We start from the raw sequence: 17689 nt of genomic DNA on the forward strand, positions 1-17689 counted from the left end.
CCCAAGTCGTTCCCGGGCTATCCACACTACCTGTTGTGGGTCCTCCTCCTCTCGCATCTCCCCCTGACCCGCCGACTGCTCAGCCACCAGTGTCCATTTTTTACTGGCCCTTTTCTTTAGTATTCCTTGCCGGCTTCCCGTGCCCGGGGCAGCCGCATTTGTGCTCCTCCGTGGCCTCTGCCGCATCCCTGTTGCTCAATATGTCTGCCTCCTCTCGTGCTCTCTCTTAACAAACTTAACCACATAACTACAACTACTAAAAACAAACGCCCAGCCTCCCACTCCCTGCTCGATCCCCACCGCATTCCAGGTGCGGCCCTCCTTTCCGCAGGCGCACTCGTCGCAGCGTAGTGCCTTAGAACTGACACTGCAAACATTGTCTCTACTTGGGGTCTCTACTGTGGGTCTTGGCGGTCCAGTTCCGTAGGCCTCGAGATCCCGGTTTAGAGCCACTGATTTAGGCCATCGGCTCTCGTTCCACCAATTGTTCTGTTATGTCTTGTTTCAGCAGGGTGTCCCTGGTGTCTTATTCCAGGGGGGTATTGTGGCATCCGGTGGTCTACCGGGGTGTCTTTTGGGCCCCACTTCGCCCGAACGTTAGTTTGTGTCTCTTGGGCACATGTTCAGTCCTCACCCTCACTCTCACTCTCTGCCTCTCCGGGGTACTTCTCGGTTCCTCCCATCTCCTTCTCTCGGTTGTGGGATCCCTTGTTGGTCCATCCACTCCTGGGCGTCCGCTGTGGTCTCGAAGATCTGTGTCCTCCCATCGTGCAAGATTTTAAGCTTGGACGGGTACAATAGCATAAATTTCACTCCTGCCGCCTGAAGGCGCTCTTTGGTCAGCCAGAACCGGGCTCGCTGTCTTTGCACAAGCGCCGTATAGTCTGGGTAGATAGTTACCCTGGCTCCATTACGCGTCATCACCGCGCCCTCTCTTGAGAATGTCAAGATTTTTTCCCTGTCTTTAAAGTTCAGGATCTTTGCGATCATGGGTCTCTGTGGCGCTCCCGGGCAGGGTTTCTTGGTTAGTGCTCTGTGTGCTCTCTCCACTACAAAGCCCTGGGACAGGGTCCCTGCACCTACTTCCTGGAGCAGTAAGTTCTCTATGTAGTCTGTGGGGTCTCTCCCTTCCTCCCCCTCCGGCAGCCCCACAACACGCAAATTGTTGCGTCTGGCCCTGCCTTCCGCATCTTCAGTCCTGCGTTCCAGTGTTCTGATCCGTTCCAGCGACTCTGACATTTGCGATTGGGAGGTGGTCACGTTCACTATGTTGCTCTGTACTTGTTGTTCCACCGTTGTCACTCTCCCTGCTAGGTTCCTTGTGTCTTGTCTGAGGAGCCCCACGTCCACAATCACTGCGCCCAGCTTGCCCTCTATCAATGCCTTTAACGCCTTTATGGCCTCGAAGATACTGCCTTACACCTGCCTGATCTCTCTTTGCGTGGCGTTTGGTGTAGCCACATCTGCCCCTGTTGCCGCAGGTTGTGGGTCTACATTTTTGCGGGCGAATGTCTCCATGCTCGTCTGCCTCCCTCGGCTGCCTTTCTGTTTGTCGGGCATGCTAGTGTCTGTTGCTTGTGACTCAGTGCTTAGATGCAGGCGGTGTGCCCCCGGGTGGCCACCTCTTTGTGGTTGGCGCTCTCTCCTTCTTGTGGGCTATCTCAGTCACAGACCTGCTCCCCATCAACTCAACTGCTTCTGAGCACCTTCTCGAGGCTTATTTTGCGGGGTCCGAGTCCTCTCTTGATGGTGCGAGCTTACTGACTCCTGTTTGGCCGAGGTCTTCTTTGTGATCTTGCCTGTATGTTGTCGCTCTCGGGGGGCCTTCCCACCACTCCCTCGCTGTTGCCTGGCAGTTGTATTCACTCAATTCGGCTGTTTGTCAGCGACCACACCGGGGAGAGATGTGGTCTTCGCGCCTTGAAACACTTGTGTATAGGCGCGTTACAAATGCCATATCATATCATTCTTCTGTCTCCACCGTGGAGTGGGGTGGGGATGCCCCTGGCTGTTTCGTCTGTCCCGGCGTGTTGGAAGGTCTGGCAGATCAAGGGGCTACTCCCCGCCCTGTCCGGTGGCTGTATTATGTGAGTCAAGGGTCTTCCTGCTTCCCCGGGGGTTTCTGTTTGCTTGTGGCTCCCCCCTTGCTTGTTCCGCCCTTTGAGAGTCTCTTTTCGCCGCTCAAGTACTGTTTGAGTTGGCTGTATCCTCCCACATATGCCCCGTAGCTCTTGGGTTAGCCTCTGGGCCAGAGGCTGGGCACTCCTGTTGTTCCCTGGCCTCCTGCGGTCTTCCGCCACAGTCTTACGGGGTATCCTTTTGGGTCCCACTGGCAGTGCCTCTGTAAGCTGCAGCGCCGCCTTGGCTCCGGGCTGGTGGCCACCTGCGTTCCTCTCGCTGGCGGGGGGTTGGGCAGGGTCGCACCCACCAGGCTCTGCAGGGCTCCCCCGGTGCTGCACGGGTGTGTTTTCGGCAGGGCTACTGTGCGCCGGGGGAGCACCATGTCGCCGCTCTGGGCTGCAGGTGCCGCCGCCTTTGTTGTTTCGGGGTCCCCCGCTCACCTCATCAGCTGTCTACGGCTGCGGCTGCACACTCCTCTGCCCGCCTCGGCCCGGTGCGGCGGTGCACACCTCATTTTATGCCCGCGGGCGGGCAGGCTGCCTCTATTGGTCTTTCGCTGCGATGTTCTGGTGTCCGCTGGGCTTCCCTTTCTCATCGGCTATCCACGCTCCTGCGCCCGGCCGTCTCGCACCCTTAGCTTCCTCTGTCCCTCTGAGCGCGGACAATTGCTTAGTGGCCGCGAACGCCATTTTGCATGTGGCGGGCCCGTGCTTCTTCTCAGCTTCGTTTTGGCTTCACCGTCCTCTGATTTTATTCGGGCTTTCACCCATGTGTGCCCTAGGCCTTCGGGTGTCTTCCCCTCGATTTGTCTGTGTTTTTCTGTAGTCGGCAAATAACTGCAAATATCTCTCGACTTGAGCAAGAAAAGAGGGCGGATGTTTCTTTTTATAAACACCTGGTTTCTTAGCAATTTACCCAAGATATAGCTATCTTTTCCATCAGATATTTTAAAAACTACTGGACGGAGTAACCCCAAACCACAAAAGGATCACGAGTCAACCCGGTCCAAATCTGTCCAGCTGTTTGGGCTGTGTGGTCCAACAAAATCTTTTTTTTTTGCCATAGGAAAATGAATGAGCAGTAGGCCGAAAGTGCGTTTTATGTTTTGTTTAATGTTTTCTTAATAACTTTTCTAGTTTTTTACAAATTTTCCCCAAGATATCAGCCGAATCAGTCATGCGAATCCAACATTATTAGCAATTAATTTTTTCAGGTTTCCTTTGTGAGTCCGACTCACCTGAACTATAGGGCAGCAATTGTGCCCTATACTATATATATATATATATAGTATGAAGCATCCAGTGCACCATCATCCTCTGATGTGGATACCACAGAGAGTGAAAACGAACAGCCCCAAAGAAAGTTGCATTTTTTAGAAGAGATGAGACTCTTAGGAATGGATGGCAGAAGCAGCAATATCAGAGGACGGGGGAAATCAACCAAGTCATGAGGAACAAGAAAACAAGGAGGAGCAACCACCTCAGATGCCATAGAAATGGACAAAACAGGCAGACAAACATGCTCTGGGACACAAAATGGATGGTAACACAAAGTAAATCACCAGACATGTCCATTATCAACTTAACATCACGCAATGTCTCGTTGGAAGAACAAAAAGTGTTAAAACTTGGTTTGAATTTCTATCCCTCCTCTCCCTATAACTACACAGAAACAAGAATTGATTTTGACAGGTATATGCGTAAGATACGCTTAAAGAAATTCTTCGCCTCCAACCCTCCGAAAGGCAAAGACGATGAACCTCTATGTGGGTACACGCCCGTGGTTATAGAAGACATGCATGTATTGAGAGATCTCATCCATTTGGAGACTGAATGGCAAGAAAATGAAGATATCAGTGACCCACAATGGGATCTTATGAACATCTTTATCGATTGGCCCTGCAAGAGCAATCTTAAACTAAAATCACGCTTTAATCCCATGTTCAATCCGGGTGGAAATATTGAGGCTTTCCAAGATTTGGTTATCAATGATCTCAAGAAGTTTAGAAAAACAAAAACCTACACCAAAAAAAGTCTAACTCACTGAGAAGAGGAGATCCTGTCAAGTATCTGTGCATTGGAAGACTATGTCATTAAACCTGCTGATAAAGGCACCAACATAGTCATAATCAATTGGGAGGACTATATTACCGAAGCAAATAGACAATTGAAAGATCCCAAATGCTACAAGTTACTCGACAAAGACTCCACGCCAGACATGAATGACAAACTGTTTGAATTATTGATGAGATGGAAAGAGAAAGGCTTATTGGAAGAAGATATGTGTAAATATCTGCATCCTAAGTTTCCAGTGATGCCCACTATTTACTTCCTGCCTAAGGTTCATAAAAGTAAAACTAGACCACCTGGGAAACCCATAGTGACTCTATGTGGGGCACTTCTCGAAAACGTGTCAAAGCTAGTAGATGAAACATTGATCAAGTTTGTTACCAGCTTACCGTCATATCTACGAGACACCAAGGATTTCCTTAACAAAATAGACGGTATACCTTGGGAAAGAATCTATCTACTATCAACACTAGATGTGGTGTCCCTATAGACATCAATAAAACATGCAGATGGCCTGAAGTCGTATGAGTATTTTAACGAGATCATTGAACTATTTGGAACATGGAAAGATCATTTTAGAGATGATCAACCTTTGCCTAACCTACAATAGTTTTTTATTCAATAAAAACTTTTACACTCAGTTGCAAGAAACAGCCATGGGCACAACATTCGCCCCCTCATATGCAAATTTAATGATGGGCTGGTGGGAGAAGTTTGCAGTATGGGTCCCTCCCAATAGCCACCCCACGGACAAAGTGGTCCTTTGGTTGCGCTATATAGATGACTTATTTGTAATTTGGGATGGAACAACAGATGAATGGTTGGAGTTTGTTAAGTCGCTTAATGTAAATGAATATAATTTGCAGTTCACCGAATGCCACAGCAAGACTGACATCGTTTACCTAGATATTCGTGTAAGTGTGGCACAGGATGGATTAGTTACTGAACTTTATCGTAAACCAACTAGCTCCAACATTCCCCTGCATGCCAAAAGCAGCCATCCCACAGCTCTGAAGTGGAGCATCCCCTATGGTGAATTTATCCGCATAAGACGGAACTGTTCACAACTGGACACTTATGATAAGGAATGCAGAGATATGGCCTTGAGGTTTCAACAAAGAGGCTATCCTAAAAAAGTACTGGAAAGAGCGTGCATTAAAGCACGGCAGAAGGATCGCTCCACTTTACTGATGCCCAAAATTCAATCTGAGAGTGTATTGGAAGAAACAGATACACGGCTCATTTTGACTTTCAGTAAAGCTTCCAAGCACATTCGCCATATAATACACAAACATTGGCATGTACTTAGGCAAGATGAACATCTGGGGAGAATGTTGGGTCCTAATGTCAACATAACATATAGACGCTCAACCTCATTGAAAGATGACCTAGTTTCCAGTTACATGAGTCCGAAAAATTCACAAACTGCCTCGAGCTGGATAAATGCCAATCCAGAGTGCTTCCAGAAATGCGCAAAATGTAAAGCGTGTAAGTTTCCTAGAAACACTAAAAATTATCGACATCCTGTACTACAAAGAAATGTGACCATAAAATCCAGAATCACATGTGAAACAGAATATGTTGTGTACGTGCTCACATGCCCATGTGACAAATGGTATGTGGGGAGTACGATCGGCAAACTTAAACTCAGGATATTGCAACACATAAGCGCCATCAAAAATGTCGATCCCGCATATCCTATGGCCTTACATTTCCAAGAGAAGCATGAAGGCAAACTAGAGGGCTTTGGATATTTTGGCATTCACACCATTCCAAAAACAGCAAGAGGTGATAACTGGGAACTCTTTCTTAGACAATCAGAAAACAAATATTTTTGGACCTCGAAACTAAGAAACCCAATGGCCATAACCTAGACGAAGAATTGTACACTTTTCTAGATACTTAAATTGATTTAGATTATACAACAGCATTGACTACATAGACTTTAAAGAAGATCGCAGATTCCCACACGTTGGGAGGTCCTGTTTTTCCTATAAGCATGTATTTTTAAGAGACTTTTCTTATTACTACAATTGTATGCCGAGTCTCCCTCTTTCCCTTCCCCACTTTTCAAATATGTGTAAAGGCTTCTTCTCAATTGGAGTTTTCATGAATTTGTCACGGGTTAATGTTTTCCACAAATACTTAAGGACAGAAGGTCTATCGATTTAAGAAAAAACTTTTATATCGACTAAGAGAATTGAATGTATTTTCGACCTTTTTTTATCCTTCCTTTCTGGGTTTTTACTTTTTTTTTAACTTATAGGGTAAGCAACATATTTATTGTTGAAATACTGATGAAACACATACAAACTAACAGTCGCACTCACATCACCCTTTTAGCCATGATTTGTTGTTTGTGATTTTAATTCTGATGCAACAACAGGACTTAGGAGTTTCTTTTTGATACATGTGTAATAATGATATTCAGTGGAGTGGGTAATGATTGACAGGTATATGTAAAGCACTAAGCACTTTATTTACTTCCGAATGAGGATTATTATGATGATGCTGCTAATGCACATTTCACTTTATCAGCAGTTTGTTGGACTCCCTTGCTGCTAATAGCACAAGCACTTTATCAACAATTAGGTTGAATATTGCAGATTTGCACAGTCATTCATAATAGGTATTTAGGGAAGCAATTCCAATACCTGTCAACCAGAGCACATCATGGTCAGGTGCACTAAGCACTTAATCTCTAACGTTATATCATATTGTTAGTACTAATAGTGATTACTGACATACACTACATGCCGTAAGAGCATCAGAGCACTCTATAGAGTGCAGCACTTAGCTTTGCATCAATGAGCATATGCGTAAGATCAGGAATGTGACACTATACAGGCAAAGTGTTATTTTTTAGTTTCCCTCTGTCAATTGACATTGAGCACCATTGTCCATAACCAGTGTGAGATTGAAACTTACCGGTTAGCAGTTACGCCTGTTTTGGAATTTTTCCATGACAGAGATTACTGCATGAATTTTCAAAGTAGTAACACATAATATAGCGTGCATCTATTTGTCTTCTGCTTTCCAGTTCCTAAATAGAACGAACTGCATACAGTTCACAAATGGTTATGTTGCAAATGTTCCAATGTCAGTTTTTGCAATGCTCGATAACAAATATGATTGTTTGTATGTAACAAACTATGCAAATTACACCATTCACACATGGAGGCCTTTTAACTATAAGATTGTGTTTGTAAAAACGACTCTCTATATTGAAACCATAGAGATGATGTTAGTTTATAAGTCCTTTTTCTGTTAACAAGCGGTTTGTTGCCGCGAAACGCGTCGTTGTTTTTCGAGTTGCTATCTCTGTCCTGGACATTATATTCATTGAAGCTACTTTTTGTGCCTGTAACACCCTGGCTTCCTGTTTCTATGTTTGGAGAAGACTACTAGCCCCAAACTTCTTCCTGGAGTGCCATCCACTTTCTTTGTACTTCTGTACAGAGACCTTTCTAAATATATATATATATATATATATATATATATATATATATATACAGTGGCGTTTGTTGTACTTTATCTAAGTTGATAATCAAGTTCCATAGGAAACCCGAAAATTAAATTGCTAGTTACTTTCCACTCACATGACCGATTCGGCTGATATTTTTCAAACAACTGGTCAGCGCTAACCCCCCATATCCCACTCCCAAACCCTGCCTTCAAACTGTGCATTTTGGTAAAGATCAGTTTAAAAATACAGAAGTTATTAAAGTAAAAAAACAGTTTATGCCTAGTCTCCATTCATTTTCCAATAGAGGCAAAAAATCAAAATGTTGCTCCGGAGCACAGCCAAAACCACTGGATGGAATTGGACCAGGTACGAAGCAACTTGGGCACAAAGTGTTGACTCGATTTCCAGGGAAGGTGGAAGGTGACGGAGAAAAGGGGTGATGCCTTCTACAGAAATTATAGCTTTATCTCCCTTGCAGCAAAGAGACTGAGAGGCTTTTCAGAAATGAAAAAGCAGCCATTTTTACCCAAAATTCTATTTCTAATAACTTTTGAGTTGCTGGGTGGTTTGGAGGATATTTTCAAAACAATACGTTTATACCCAACCCCGCCACGCCCACCCACAAACTGCACATTTTGGGAACAATACGTTATAAATTGAAAAAGTTATTAAGAAAACAAAACGCCACAGTTTCACAGTTTTCAGCTCATTCATTTTCCTGTGGAGAAAAAGTGCAGTTTTTGAACAGGCTCAGCATGAAAACCGCTTGGCCGATTTGGGCCAAATAAAAAAAGCAACTTCAGCACAAAGCATTGACTTACATTTCTTGACTGGTGCAGGGTCAATCCATCCCGTAGTTTCTAAAATATTTGACAGAGAAGGGGGTGCTCCCTGCTCTTTAAAACCTTTATTTTGGCCTTGGCGCTTTTACAGCAGAGAAGCTGAGCAAGGCTAATAACCTATGACTTGCTGGATGTATTTGTATGAAATTTTCCAAATAAACTGTTTCTCAAGAGCACCACTAAACAGAAAATTTTGGGAACAATTCATTAGAATACGAAAAAGTTTTTAAGAAACCATACAAATTCTATTTTCAGCCTGCTATCATTCATTTTCCCGGAGAGGAAAAGTGCACATTTTGAACAACTACTTGGCAAATCTGGACCAAATAAGAAACAATTTGGACACAAAGCATTGACTTAAGTTCCTTGACTGGTTCCTTTGCACCCTATCATTGTTTAGAGTGTGAGGGACAGAATAGGATTACGGACACAAGACTTTGTTTGGACTTCTTGACATTGACATTCTCATTAGCATTTGGTTGAGGTAGGGAAATTCCTCCTAGATTAGGGATAGTGAGGAATGTTTCCAACCCTTTTTCATTTAAATAAACGTTTGTAGCCACACACGTCTCCTCTGTGTCTCATTCCTGGCTCCTCACACCTATATCTTATATACTCATAAACATATATACATTTGGAAATATTCAAAATTATATATATTCACAACAACTATATTGCAAGATCCAATTTTTCATAATTAATTTAGATTTAATCAAGCACATCTAAGCCGTTGTGTACTATAACAATGGGGTTGATCAGATGTTTACGTAATGAGCACCAAAGTAAACATTGATGCAATTTATTTACTCATGCCATTATTCAATATTCTGTACAATGACGTCATACATGCTTGCATATAATGGATGCCATTGTGTACACAGATGTCCTGTGTCTTTCCAGTCCAGTAATTCAGCACAGTGCTTTGCTAGACTGTAGGTCAGTGAGAAACACTGAACCCAACAACTTAATCCAGCTATACTCCTAATATAAGGTAATATTCCATTTTAATTCAATACTTTGCCATTTCTTTGCACAAAGAGTAGCTCAATTGATTCTGTTTACAGAATCTGTTTACTATTGGAAATTGTACCAAAGCTAATGTGAAATAACTAAATTATGTTTTTTTGACCCATAATTTTAAGAGATGCCCATTGAAATAGAATTGACCAAAACTTGGATTTTATTTTTTCCTTTGTAGATTAAAGTACAAAGCACTATGCTATAATTTGTGGAAAAACCAAACACTATACTATATCAGTACAACACAAATAGGGAATATATAGGTCAGTTCAACTTTAACCCCTTCTTGTAAATCATAGTTGACACAATTTATATTCAACCAGTTTAATTTTTAAAACTTTAATTTTGAGTGTTATGTGATTGTATAATTGATCTACAAATACATCTTCTTGTAGAGTTGCATGAGTTGCGAAACAAATGGCATTGAAGCTGAACATATAGTGCTTGTTTGATCATTTGAGCAAAATTGAACATCAACCAATAATTTTTTGCCTGTTTGAACAATTGGAGCGCATTTTGTGTAAATCAAAGGCATGTACTGTGATGAATTCAAGGATTTAATCACTTATTTCCCTGGGAGAACACCCTCCCCCTATGTGGCCAAGAGATGGCAGCTGCTACTGACCATGAGGGCAACTATAGGATGGAGGACCACCTGAGGTGGGGGTAGCTCTAAGGGAAATCTGATGACATCAACAAAGGAAATTACATATCCTCCTTTTCCCTTAAAGAGTGCTTCCCCAGTCACCCATGCCTTAATGGCACAGTGTTACTCTCATTTCTCATTTCAGTGTAAGGATGGAGGGTCTGACCATCAAATTCCCAGTAGGGAGACTATGTGGGCCACTGGAACGAGGAAGAGGCATGGGGTGATGAAGATTACTCCCCAGGTAATCTGATGTTCATCTCCATTGAGTTACTTAAAACCCCACCTGCCATCTGAAACCTTTGGAAATGCTTTTTCCTACTCTGTATACAAGTTTCCAAACTTCCCTATTATAATTACTGGAAGCATTACTTCAACCCCTAAACATAAATTAGCACTTAAGACTTACTAAAGGCCTCTCCTCAAGCTCTGCCCATAAAATAACACAAGTTGACTTTCCTTTTTCTAATGCTGGAACCACTGCCAGGAGAAAGATGAGCCGAGTAATGAAGATCACGAAAGGAAAGGAACACACACCATGCTCTAGTTGTTGTGAGCACCTTACTGCAGACGGGACATTTAAACAGAGAGATCAGCTGAGTAGGGGAGCCTGCATGGGAGACGTCTATCCCTCTATCTATCTATCCCTATGACGGAGGGACTACAAGCCAGAAGCGAGGTCAGTGGAACCAACCGGCTCAGAAGAAGAACTGGGGGAGAGAGACTGCCCGGACCAATGAGCTGTGGGAACCCCGGCGTGAAGAGGATAGTGACCCGAAGCACAGCTGTACCCGAGACCAGCCCATGCACTACTGCAGTCCAGGAAGACGTGCAGCAGGCGGTTGAGACATGCAAGCAGAATGGGAACCATATGGCCGAGGCAGTGAGCACCAGAAAAGAGACCGGGACCAGCACAGGCGGTTGGCGGTTCACAGTGGGAGAATCTATTCTCATTGCAGTACCCCGGTGAGTCTGCCCTTGGGAAGAGGGGACACCAGGGCATGCAAACAATAGTGTCAAAAGGAAACCAAAGTAAATGTAATGAATGAAATGTAACAACAGGTGCCATATAATTTTAAGAAACCAAACCATACAATAACAAGAGACTATCAAAGTTGCAAGTGTATTCCTTTTTTTCAAACAAGGGTGCTGAAAGGAAACCAAAGCAAATGAGCTGAATGAAACCAAACAAAAGGTGCCAAATAATTTAAAGAAACCAAATAGTGCTATAACAAGGGACTTTCAAGTTTGCAAGTGTGTGCAGTGCGAGTATAACAAGGCATGGCCTGTAGCCCTGAGTTACAGAAATGAGCATCCAAATGAAAGCCCTGGCAGGAGAGTATACAAGGTATTTCAAGACACAAGTGTATGAGAATATCTGTAAAACCCTGGCAGGAGAGTATACCAGGCATTACAAATCACAAGTGTTTGAGAATATGAGAACAAGTGTATGAGAACAAGTGGTTTGCATACAATCAAAGCCATGTCAGGAAAGTATACCATGCATTTGCAAGCAAGAGGTGTTTATGATATGATATGATATTTTATTTCTATCTCGCTCGTACACAAGAGTTTCAGAGCGCAACACAAGTGTTTCAGAGCGCGAAACAGACAAACCCTGGCAAGAAGACATTCCAGGCAAATGTCAAATTGGACAATGTTATATGAGAGAATCCTGACAAAGACATAATACGAATTAACCAAGTAGTATTAATAAAACATATACCTGAGTAAGAGAAAGCCAGGCAGTACTTTGTATGCTCATGCTATTAATGTGCAGGAACTAAAAGAATTGCTAATAAGTGAAGACAAACCCAGGGGAAGGGAATTACCCTCTGGATCTGTGAGCTATATTTACCTGGAACTTTTGTGTTGGAGTTAAACATTTCTTCTTTTGAACAATTTCCCTTTCACTTTAACGTTGATTTTGTTAATGTGAGGGTAAGGATAGTGCTTGGACACAGGACTTGTTCTTTTTGGCATTCTAACAAGGGACTGACCAATTAGTTTTATGTTAATAGGGAAAATAACTCTTAGAATAGGGAGAGAGAGGCGTTTTTCCAAACCCATTTTGTTGAATGAAAGTCTATGGCCAAAAACATGAATCCACAGTATCCGAGTTTCATTCCTGAGCCTTCACAGCACATATACAAATGCAATAGAATTATTAGATTATTTAAACAACAATGCAATTTGTACGCTTGTTTTGGTGCCACATGAATACAGCCATTAAATCTATGCAAATACTTCATTTTTCATTTACTATAATCATAGTGTACATCTGCCACTGGTCCGACCCCGTAGTGCCGTAGGCTTGTGTAACAGCCGTGTGTACCAGACCCTGTGTACTGGGATGGAAGGTCATGTGGTTGTGCTTTGTGCATTATGAATTTTGTTCTGTATCAACATAAAGGCCAGAGATGTGCTCCACGTTGCGGTGCTTCATTGGATAACATGCAGCATGTTCCTACTTGCACAATGTGATAGACTGTTGCAGGCTGGTGAGTCGAATTTATGAGCCCTTGCAGTGCCACATAGTGCAATTCTACCGGACTGGAGGAGGGTCCTGACCAGGGGTTATAATGGGGTTATATCTGGGGTTTGTAAGATCTGAAAGTTCCTCTGCCAGGTCCACCCAATGTGGAACGTGTCAGAGTATGGGGAATTGCTCAGAACACAACCATTCCAGTTCCTCAGTCAGGTCCACCCACTAGAAGGATGGATGGAAGGTGTGTTTAGGCTGCAAAGCGCAGTTGGCCAGTCGAGCCTACCGGGAGGGATAACTCGTGGTGGATTTAGTCAATGGCCCTCATTACAAGTCAGGTGTTAAGGGTTTAACGGCGCCGTCGGCGCCGTTAACCCTTAACGCCTGATTCACACTTTAACGCCTGCTTTTTGCAGGCGTTAAAGTCCAAGGCGCTAACCGACCTTGGTGCTAATTACGGCACTGTAATTTATGGTGCCGTAATTAGCACATTCCCTGTCCCCATTATGCCCTATGGGGCAAAAATGGGAATGGGGAAGGGTGAATGGGGAATTACCGCCCCACTCACCTTGGAATGGGGCGGTAATTCTGCCATCCACCATGGCGGAATCCGGCATGGACCATGGTGCTAATAGCACCATGGTCCACCGCCTGACTTGTAATGAGGGCCAATGTGTTTGTACCCTGGTCGTCTCTGTCCAGCCTAAACAGCTTTTGTTGTTTCCCAACCATCAGTAATGGAGGCCTGGGTTGGATCTTGTGGAGTCATGCTATCAACAAAAAGGCAGCAGATAATCAGAATTGTCACCTTTTTTTCTCTGGCCTGCATAAAACATAATTAGAACAATAATTGAATTCTAAAGTAATTGTATGCTTGCTCTATAACATGTTTCTTTCTTTACAGTGTTTGCTACGATAGAGCGCCAAGGTACCCAACAGTTTTAACATTTTTGCTGTCTGCCTTGTGGCATGGCGTGTATCCTGGATATTATTTTACATTTGTCACAGGAATTCCCATAATGCTGGCGGCTAGAGCGGTATGTATTTTCTTGACACTATTTTTAGTCCATATGTGCTAGGGCTCCAACCGTACTGTACTTAAGCATTTTCTTGCACTCTTATAGTGTGTCCTTAATCTCATTCCTGAATTTGCGCTGAACTGCTTTTCGTCATCAACTCGTTACCATCCTGTCATCAGTATAGCTTTATGGACCAAGGGTGGGCCATTATCATGGGATAATGACCAGACACATATTTTGTCCCTAGGCCTTTAACTGCTTTTCAGCATCAACTGTTTACCAACCTATCATCTTCATAGCCTTACAGACTGTGGGAGGGGCATTATCATTGGATAATGACCCGCACCCAAGTAATAGGTATAGGTAACACCGGCTGAAGGGCCAATATTGCAGTTGACATCCCAATCGATAGTGCTACGTCTTTTAGCACAAAGTGATAATAGCAATATAGATAGTGAAGTTTTGGTCGTTTAATAGTGAGTGAAGTAAATGGTCAAAACGTGTTATCAATTTAAATGTGGTTTTATTTTGTAGTATGTATACAACTGTTGTCTTTATAAGGTAAGCATTTTAATTGTAATCCTGGTTGAATTGAAACGGTTTGAACATGAGCACAAGTTTCTCTATGCGAAAGTCCAGGGCTTTTCCCATGTTCTAACTTGCACTTTAAATTAGATGTGTTGCCTGTCATGTTGATGGTGCTATGGGATAAAAGATAATCGCGGGAGTGTCAGAGCAGGGGAGTGTCTTGCTGAAACAAATACTGCTAGGATATTGGATTGCTGTTCCTTGACTGCAGAGAAATGCTTTCTGCTTTTTCGCTGTCTGCATCTGACATCAACATGTTTAGAGTGATGTCAATATCAGTAGTTAGAGGCTGCATTCCGGTATCCGGATTGTCTCGGAGGAGGTCAATAATGACTTCCACGTGCTAACAGTCTTTCCCTGCTTAAGTGCTCAGTCATGTTGATTCTTGCTTAATTATTCTGTCAAAACAACAACAAAAAACACTATGAGAAAAAATTGCTTCTGAACAACGTTTAATATATTTTTGGGAAAGATTTATTTTTTATTTGTATTTCATTTGTGCAAATATAATAACAATGAAGAGATAGAAAGAGGCGGTCCTACTAGGTCTTGTGAGCATTCAGAACGAGAAGGGACGGGGAGGAGATGAGGAAAACTGTGTGTCATTAACATAACACTGGAAATGAGAAAAGAAGAAGCACATCAGATGAGCCAGAGGGAAGAAATAGATATGTAATTGACACACGCATAGGATAAAACTCTGGGGTATTCTGCAAGCACAGAGAGAGGTGGTGGAGTGCAAACAGCCCAGTTGCAGCTGGGAAGAGCGGTTAGTGAGGAAAACAGATCAGCCACTCCAGTGCCCTGTCCATGATGCTAAAGGTATCAATTAACCGTTAAATAAAAATACGATGGTTCACGGTGAATGGTGGACGAGACATCAAGGAGCACTATCCTCAATTGTAGTACAATCATAAATACTATATGCACTTTAATTATATCATTCCACCATATTACAGATGCTATATACTCCCCCTGAATTACCTATAATTACTATACACATCTTTTTAAATTACATTTTTTGTATATAGTTCTGTCAAAAACTTTACAATTTACAAGATTTCACTTACATAAATTACATGTTTAAATCAACAATGTAACATCACATTTCCATACACAGGAACACATTTAACACACACATAGACATAAACATTCCAACAAACGTCAACAGTACCCTATTTCATTTAAATATATAAATACAAATACATCATCATATAATTTAAAACATTCCTGATTTGTTTCATTCCAAATTCATTTGGTATCATTTCATTATATTTCATTTAATTTCAGGCTCAAAATCAAATATTACAGTACATTTTCAACAAACCTGAAGGTATTGCTGGGCCTCCCTCCAAACCCTAAAAAGTGGCAAGTGCAGTGCCACCCAGTCTGAGTTCAGACAAAAAGCCCAAAACTCTCCAGATTTAATCATATATAAATTATAAACAAATTTTCCCAAAGAGGTCATGTATAGCGGCCCCAGCCACGGACATTCTGTCAATATGTGTTTAACCGATTCCTGGTTAGTTCGAATCATGCATATTCTGCAGAATCTGGATGCAGGGGGTAAATTCCACCTTCCCCCATGTGTAGCACGCACTGGCAACTGATTTATATGCATCATTAGGTGAAATCTATGAACGGCAGGGTCTGGACATAGTAATAGATATTGTTGGGGTCACAAAAATGTATGGATCACCTGGGCCACCATAGGGTACATATACAATTGATATAGGTGTTTATAATTATTTAGCAAATCCCATTTAAGCACTCTGCGCCCAATAGTACCTTTTACCATAACAAAATTGGAACATCTTTTGAGGTCTGGATGCCAGTCTTATCGCAGTGCACATATCTTTAAATAGCACCACGAAAGGGTCAACCCTAGTCATGGTCTCGACTTTTACATATTGTACACCAAGTATCGCTAATAGGGGGCATACAGGGGACATTGTTTCAGCCTTCCATAGTTTTTAATGATATCAGGCCCAGTTCCAGGCGAATATACTCAATCAGCGTACTCTGAGAGAAACCCAAGGCATATCGCCGAAAGTACCCTTCTGCTAAATCAAACTGCTTCACATCCTTATGGGATAGTGCCTGAAGCCCATACAGAATTGAGGGGCAGAACCACTGTTTGTATAGAGTAAGCATGCTCCTCATTGAAAAGCCTGCATGATCATTCACATGTTTACGGATCCGATGGGTAATTTGCTTAGCTTTTCTGTGCTTGGATTCAACACTGGCGTTATAGTCATCATAGGATAACATTTCTAGGCCTAATTAAATATTTATAGAAGTTAGTATATTCAATGTTCCCCAAACATGTGTTTATTATATGTCTGTTCACCTTTTTTTGTGATACCAGCATAGTTTTATTTTTACCCAGGTTCACAGATAATTCGTCCTCCCCAGCGTAATGGCCCGGTTCATTTAGTATTGCTTTCATACCACTTAGCAATTGGTCAAAAACCACCAAATCGTCTGCATCATAAGAAAATGAGCTTGCAAGTTAGAGATGTAAATATTGAACAGGAAGGGCGCGAGCATGCACCCTTGCTTTACACCCTTCTTTATACGCAGTGGTCTCGTCAGATTCCCATATTTATCAAGACCAATCTGAGCTGTGGTTTCAGTATGTAAGGCCACCACAATCTCCAATATCAAGCCTGGGCAACCCCATTGTTACATTTTTTTCCAAAGGGTTGTCCGGTTTACATGGTCAAAATCTGACCTAAAGTCAACAAAGGTAATGTATACCGAGGGAGCGTTACACGGTTACCTGAGTGATTATTGTGTCCAACATTCGTAGGTTATGAACTGTGCTAGACCTCCTAAGGAAACCTGTTTGGAAAGAGTGTAGTATATTATTCGTAGTAACCCATGCTTGTAAATGTTCCAATACAAAAGTGGAGAAAACCTTACTCGTGATATCGAGCAGAGATAATAACTGTTAGTTTCCCGGTACCAAGCGATCTCCAGCTTTAAATACCAGGACTAATATCGATTTCTTCCAGAATCCAGGGATCATGCAATAAATGCATACATTGTGGAACAAATTACTCAGTAAGCTCAACCATAATTGGATGCCCCCCTTCAACACAGCAGCAGACAACCCATTTTGCCCGGGGCCCTTGAATATTTATACTGTTTTTTTAGACGGCGGGACTCACTCATTAGCATGTTTGTCGGTATGGGTTTCTTTTTTAAATCCCTTACTCTTTGCGAAAGAGACGCTTTGCCTTCTGTAGTTCTATGTCAAATACGTGTGGGCTTTTCTTATCATTTGAAGTTATGGTTGCCTACCTTATCTTACCGGTGTTAATCGCAAAGTGGGACAACCAGGATTCAAACACATCATGAGTTGAGTCAACCGTTGTGGGCTATCTCATTTGTAACTGCCCCGCCAGCACTGCACAGGCTTTCTCTATGT

The 17689-nt window shown here is 42.6% G+C and overlaps 1 protein-coding gene across 1 annotated transcript in view; it reads left to right on the forward strand.

Moving 5' to 3' along the window:
• MBOAT1 (membrane bound O-acyltransferase domain containing 1) overlaps positions 1-17689 on the forward strand; it is a 773590-nt gene that overhangs the window by 663292 nt on the left and 92609 nt on the right. The window contains exon 11 of the mRNA XM_069613577.1: positions 13554-13686. Coding sequence (XP_069469678.1) covers positions 13554-13686 — 133 coding nt within the window. The remainder of the gene's footprint in view (positions 1-13553; positions 13687-17689) is intronic.

The sequence above is a fragment of the Ambystoma mexicanum genome, chromosome 5p (assembly GCF_040938575.1).
Source record: "Ambystoma mexicanum isolate Mex_15411 chromosome 5p, UKY_AmexF1_1, whole genome shotgun sequence".
NCBI classification, from domain to species: Eukaryota; Metazoa; Chordata; class Amphibia; order Caudata; family Ambystomatidae; genus Ambystoma; species Ambystoma mexicanum.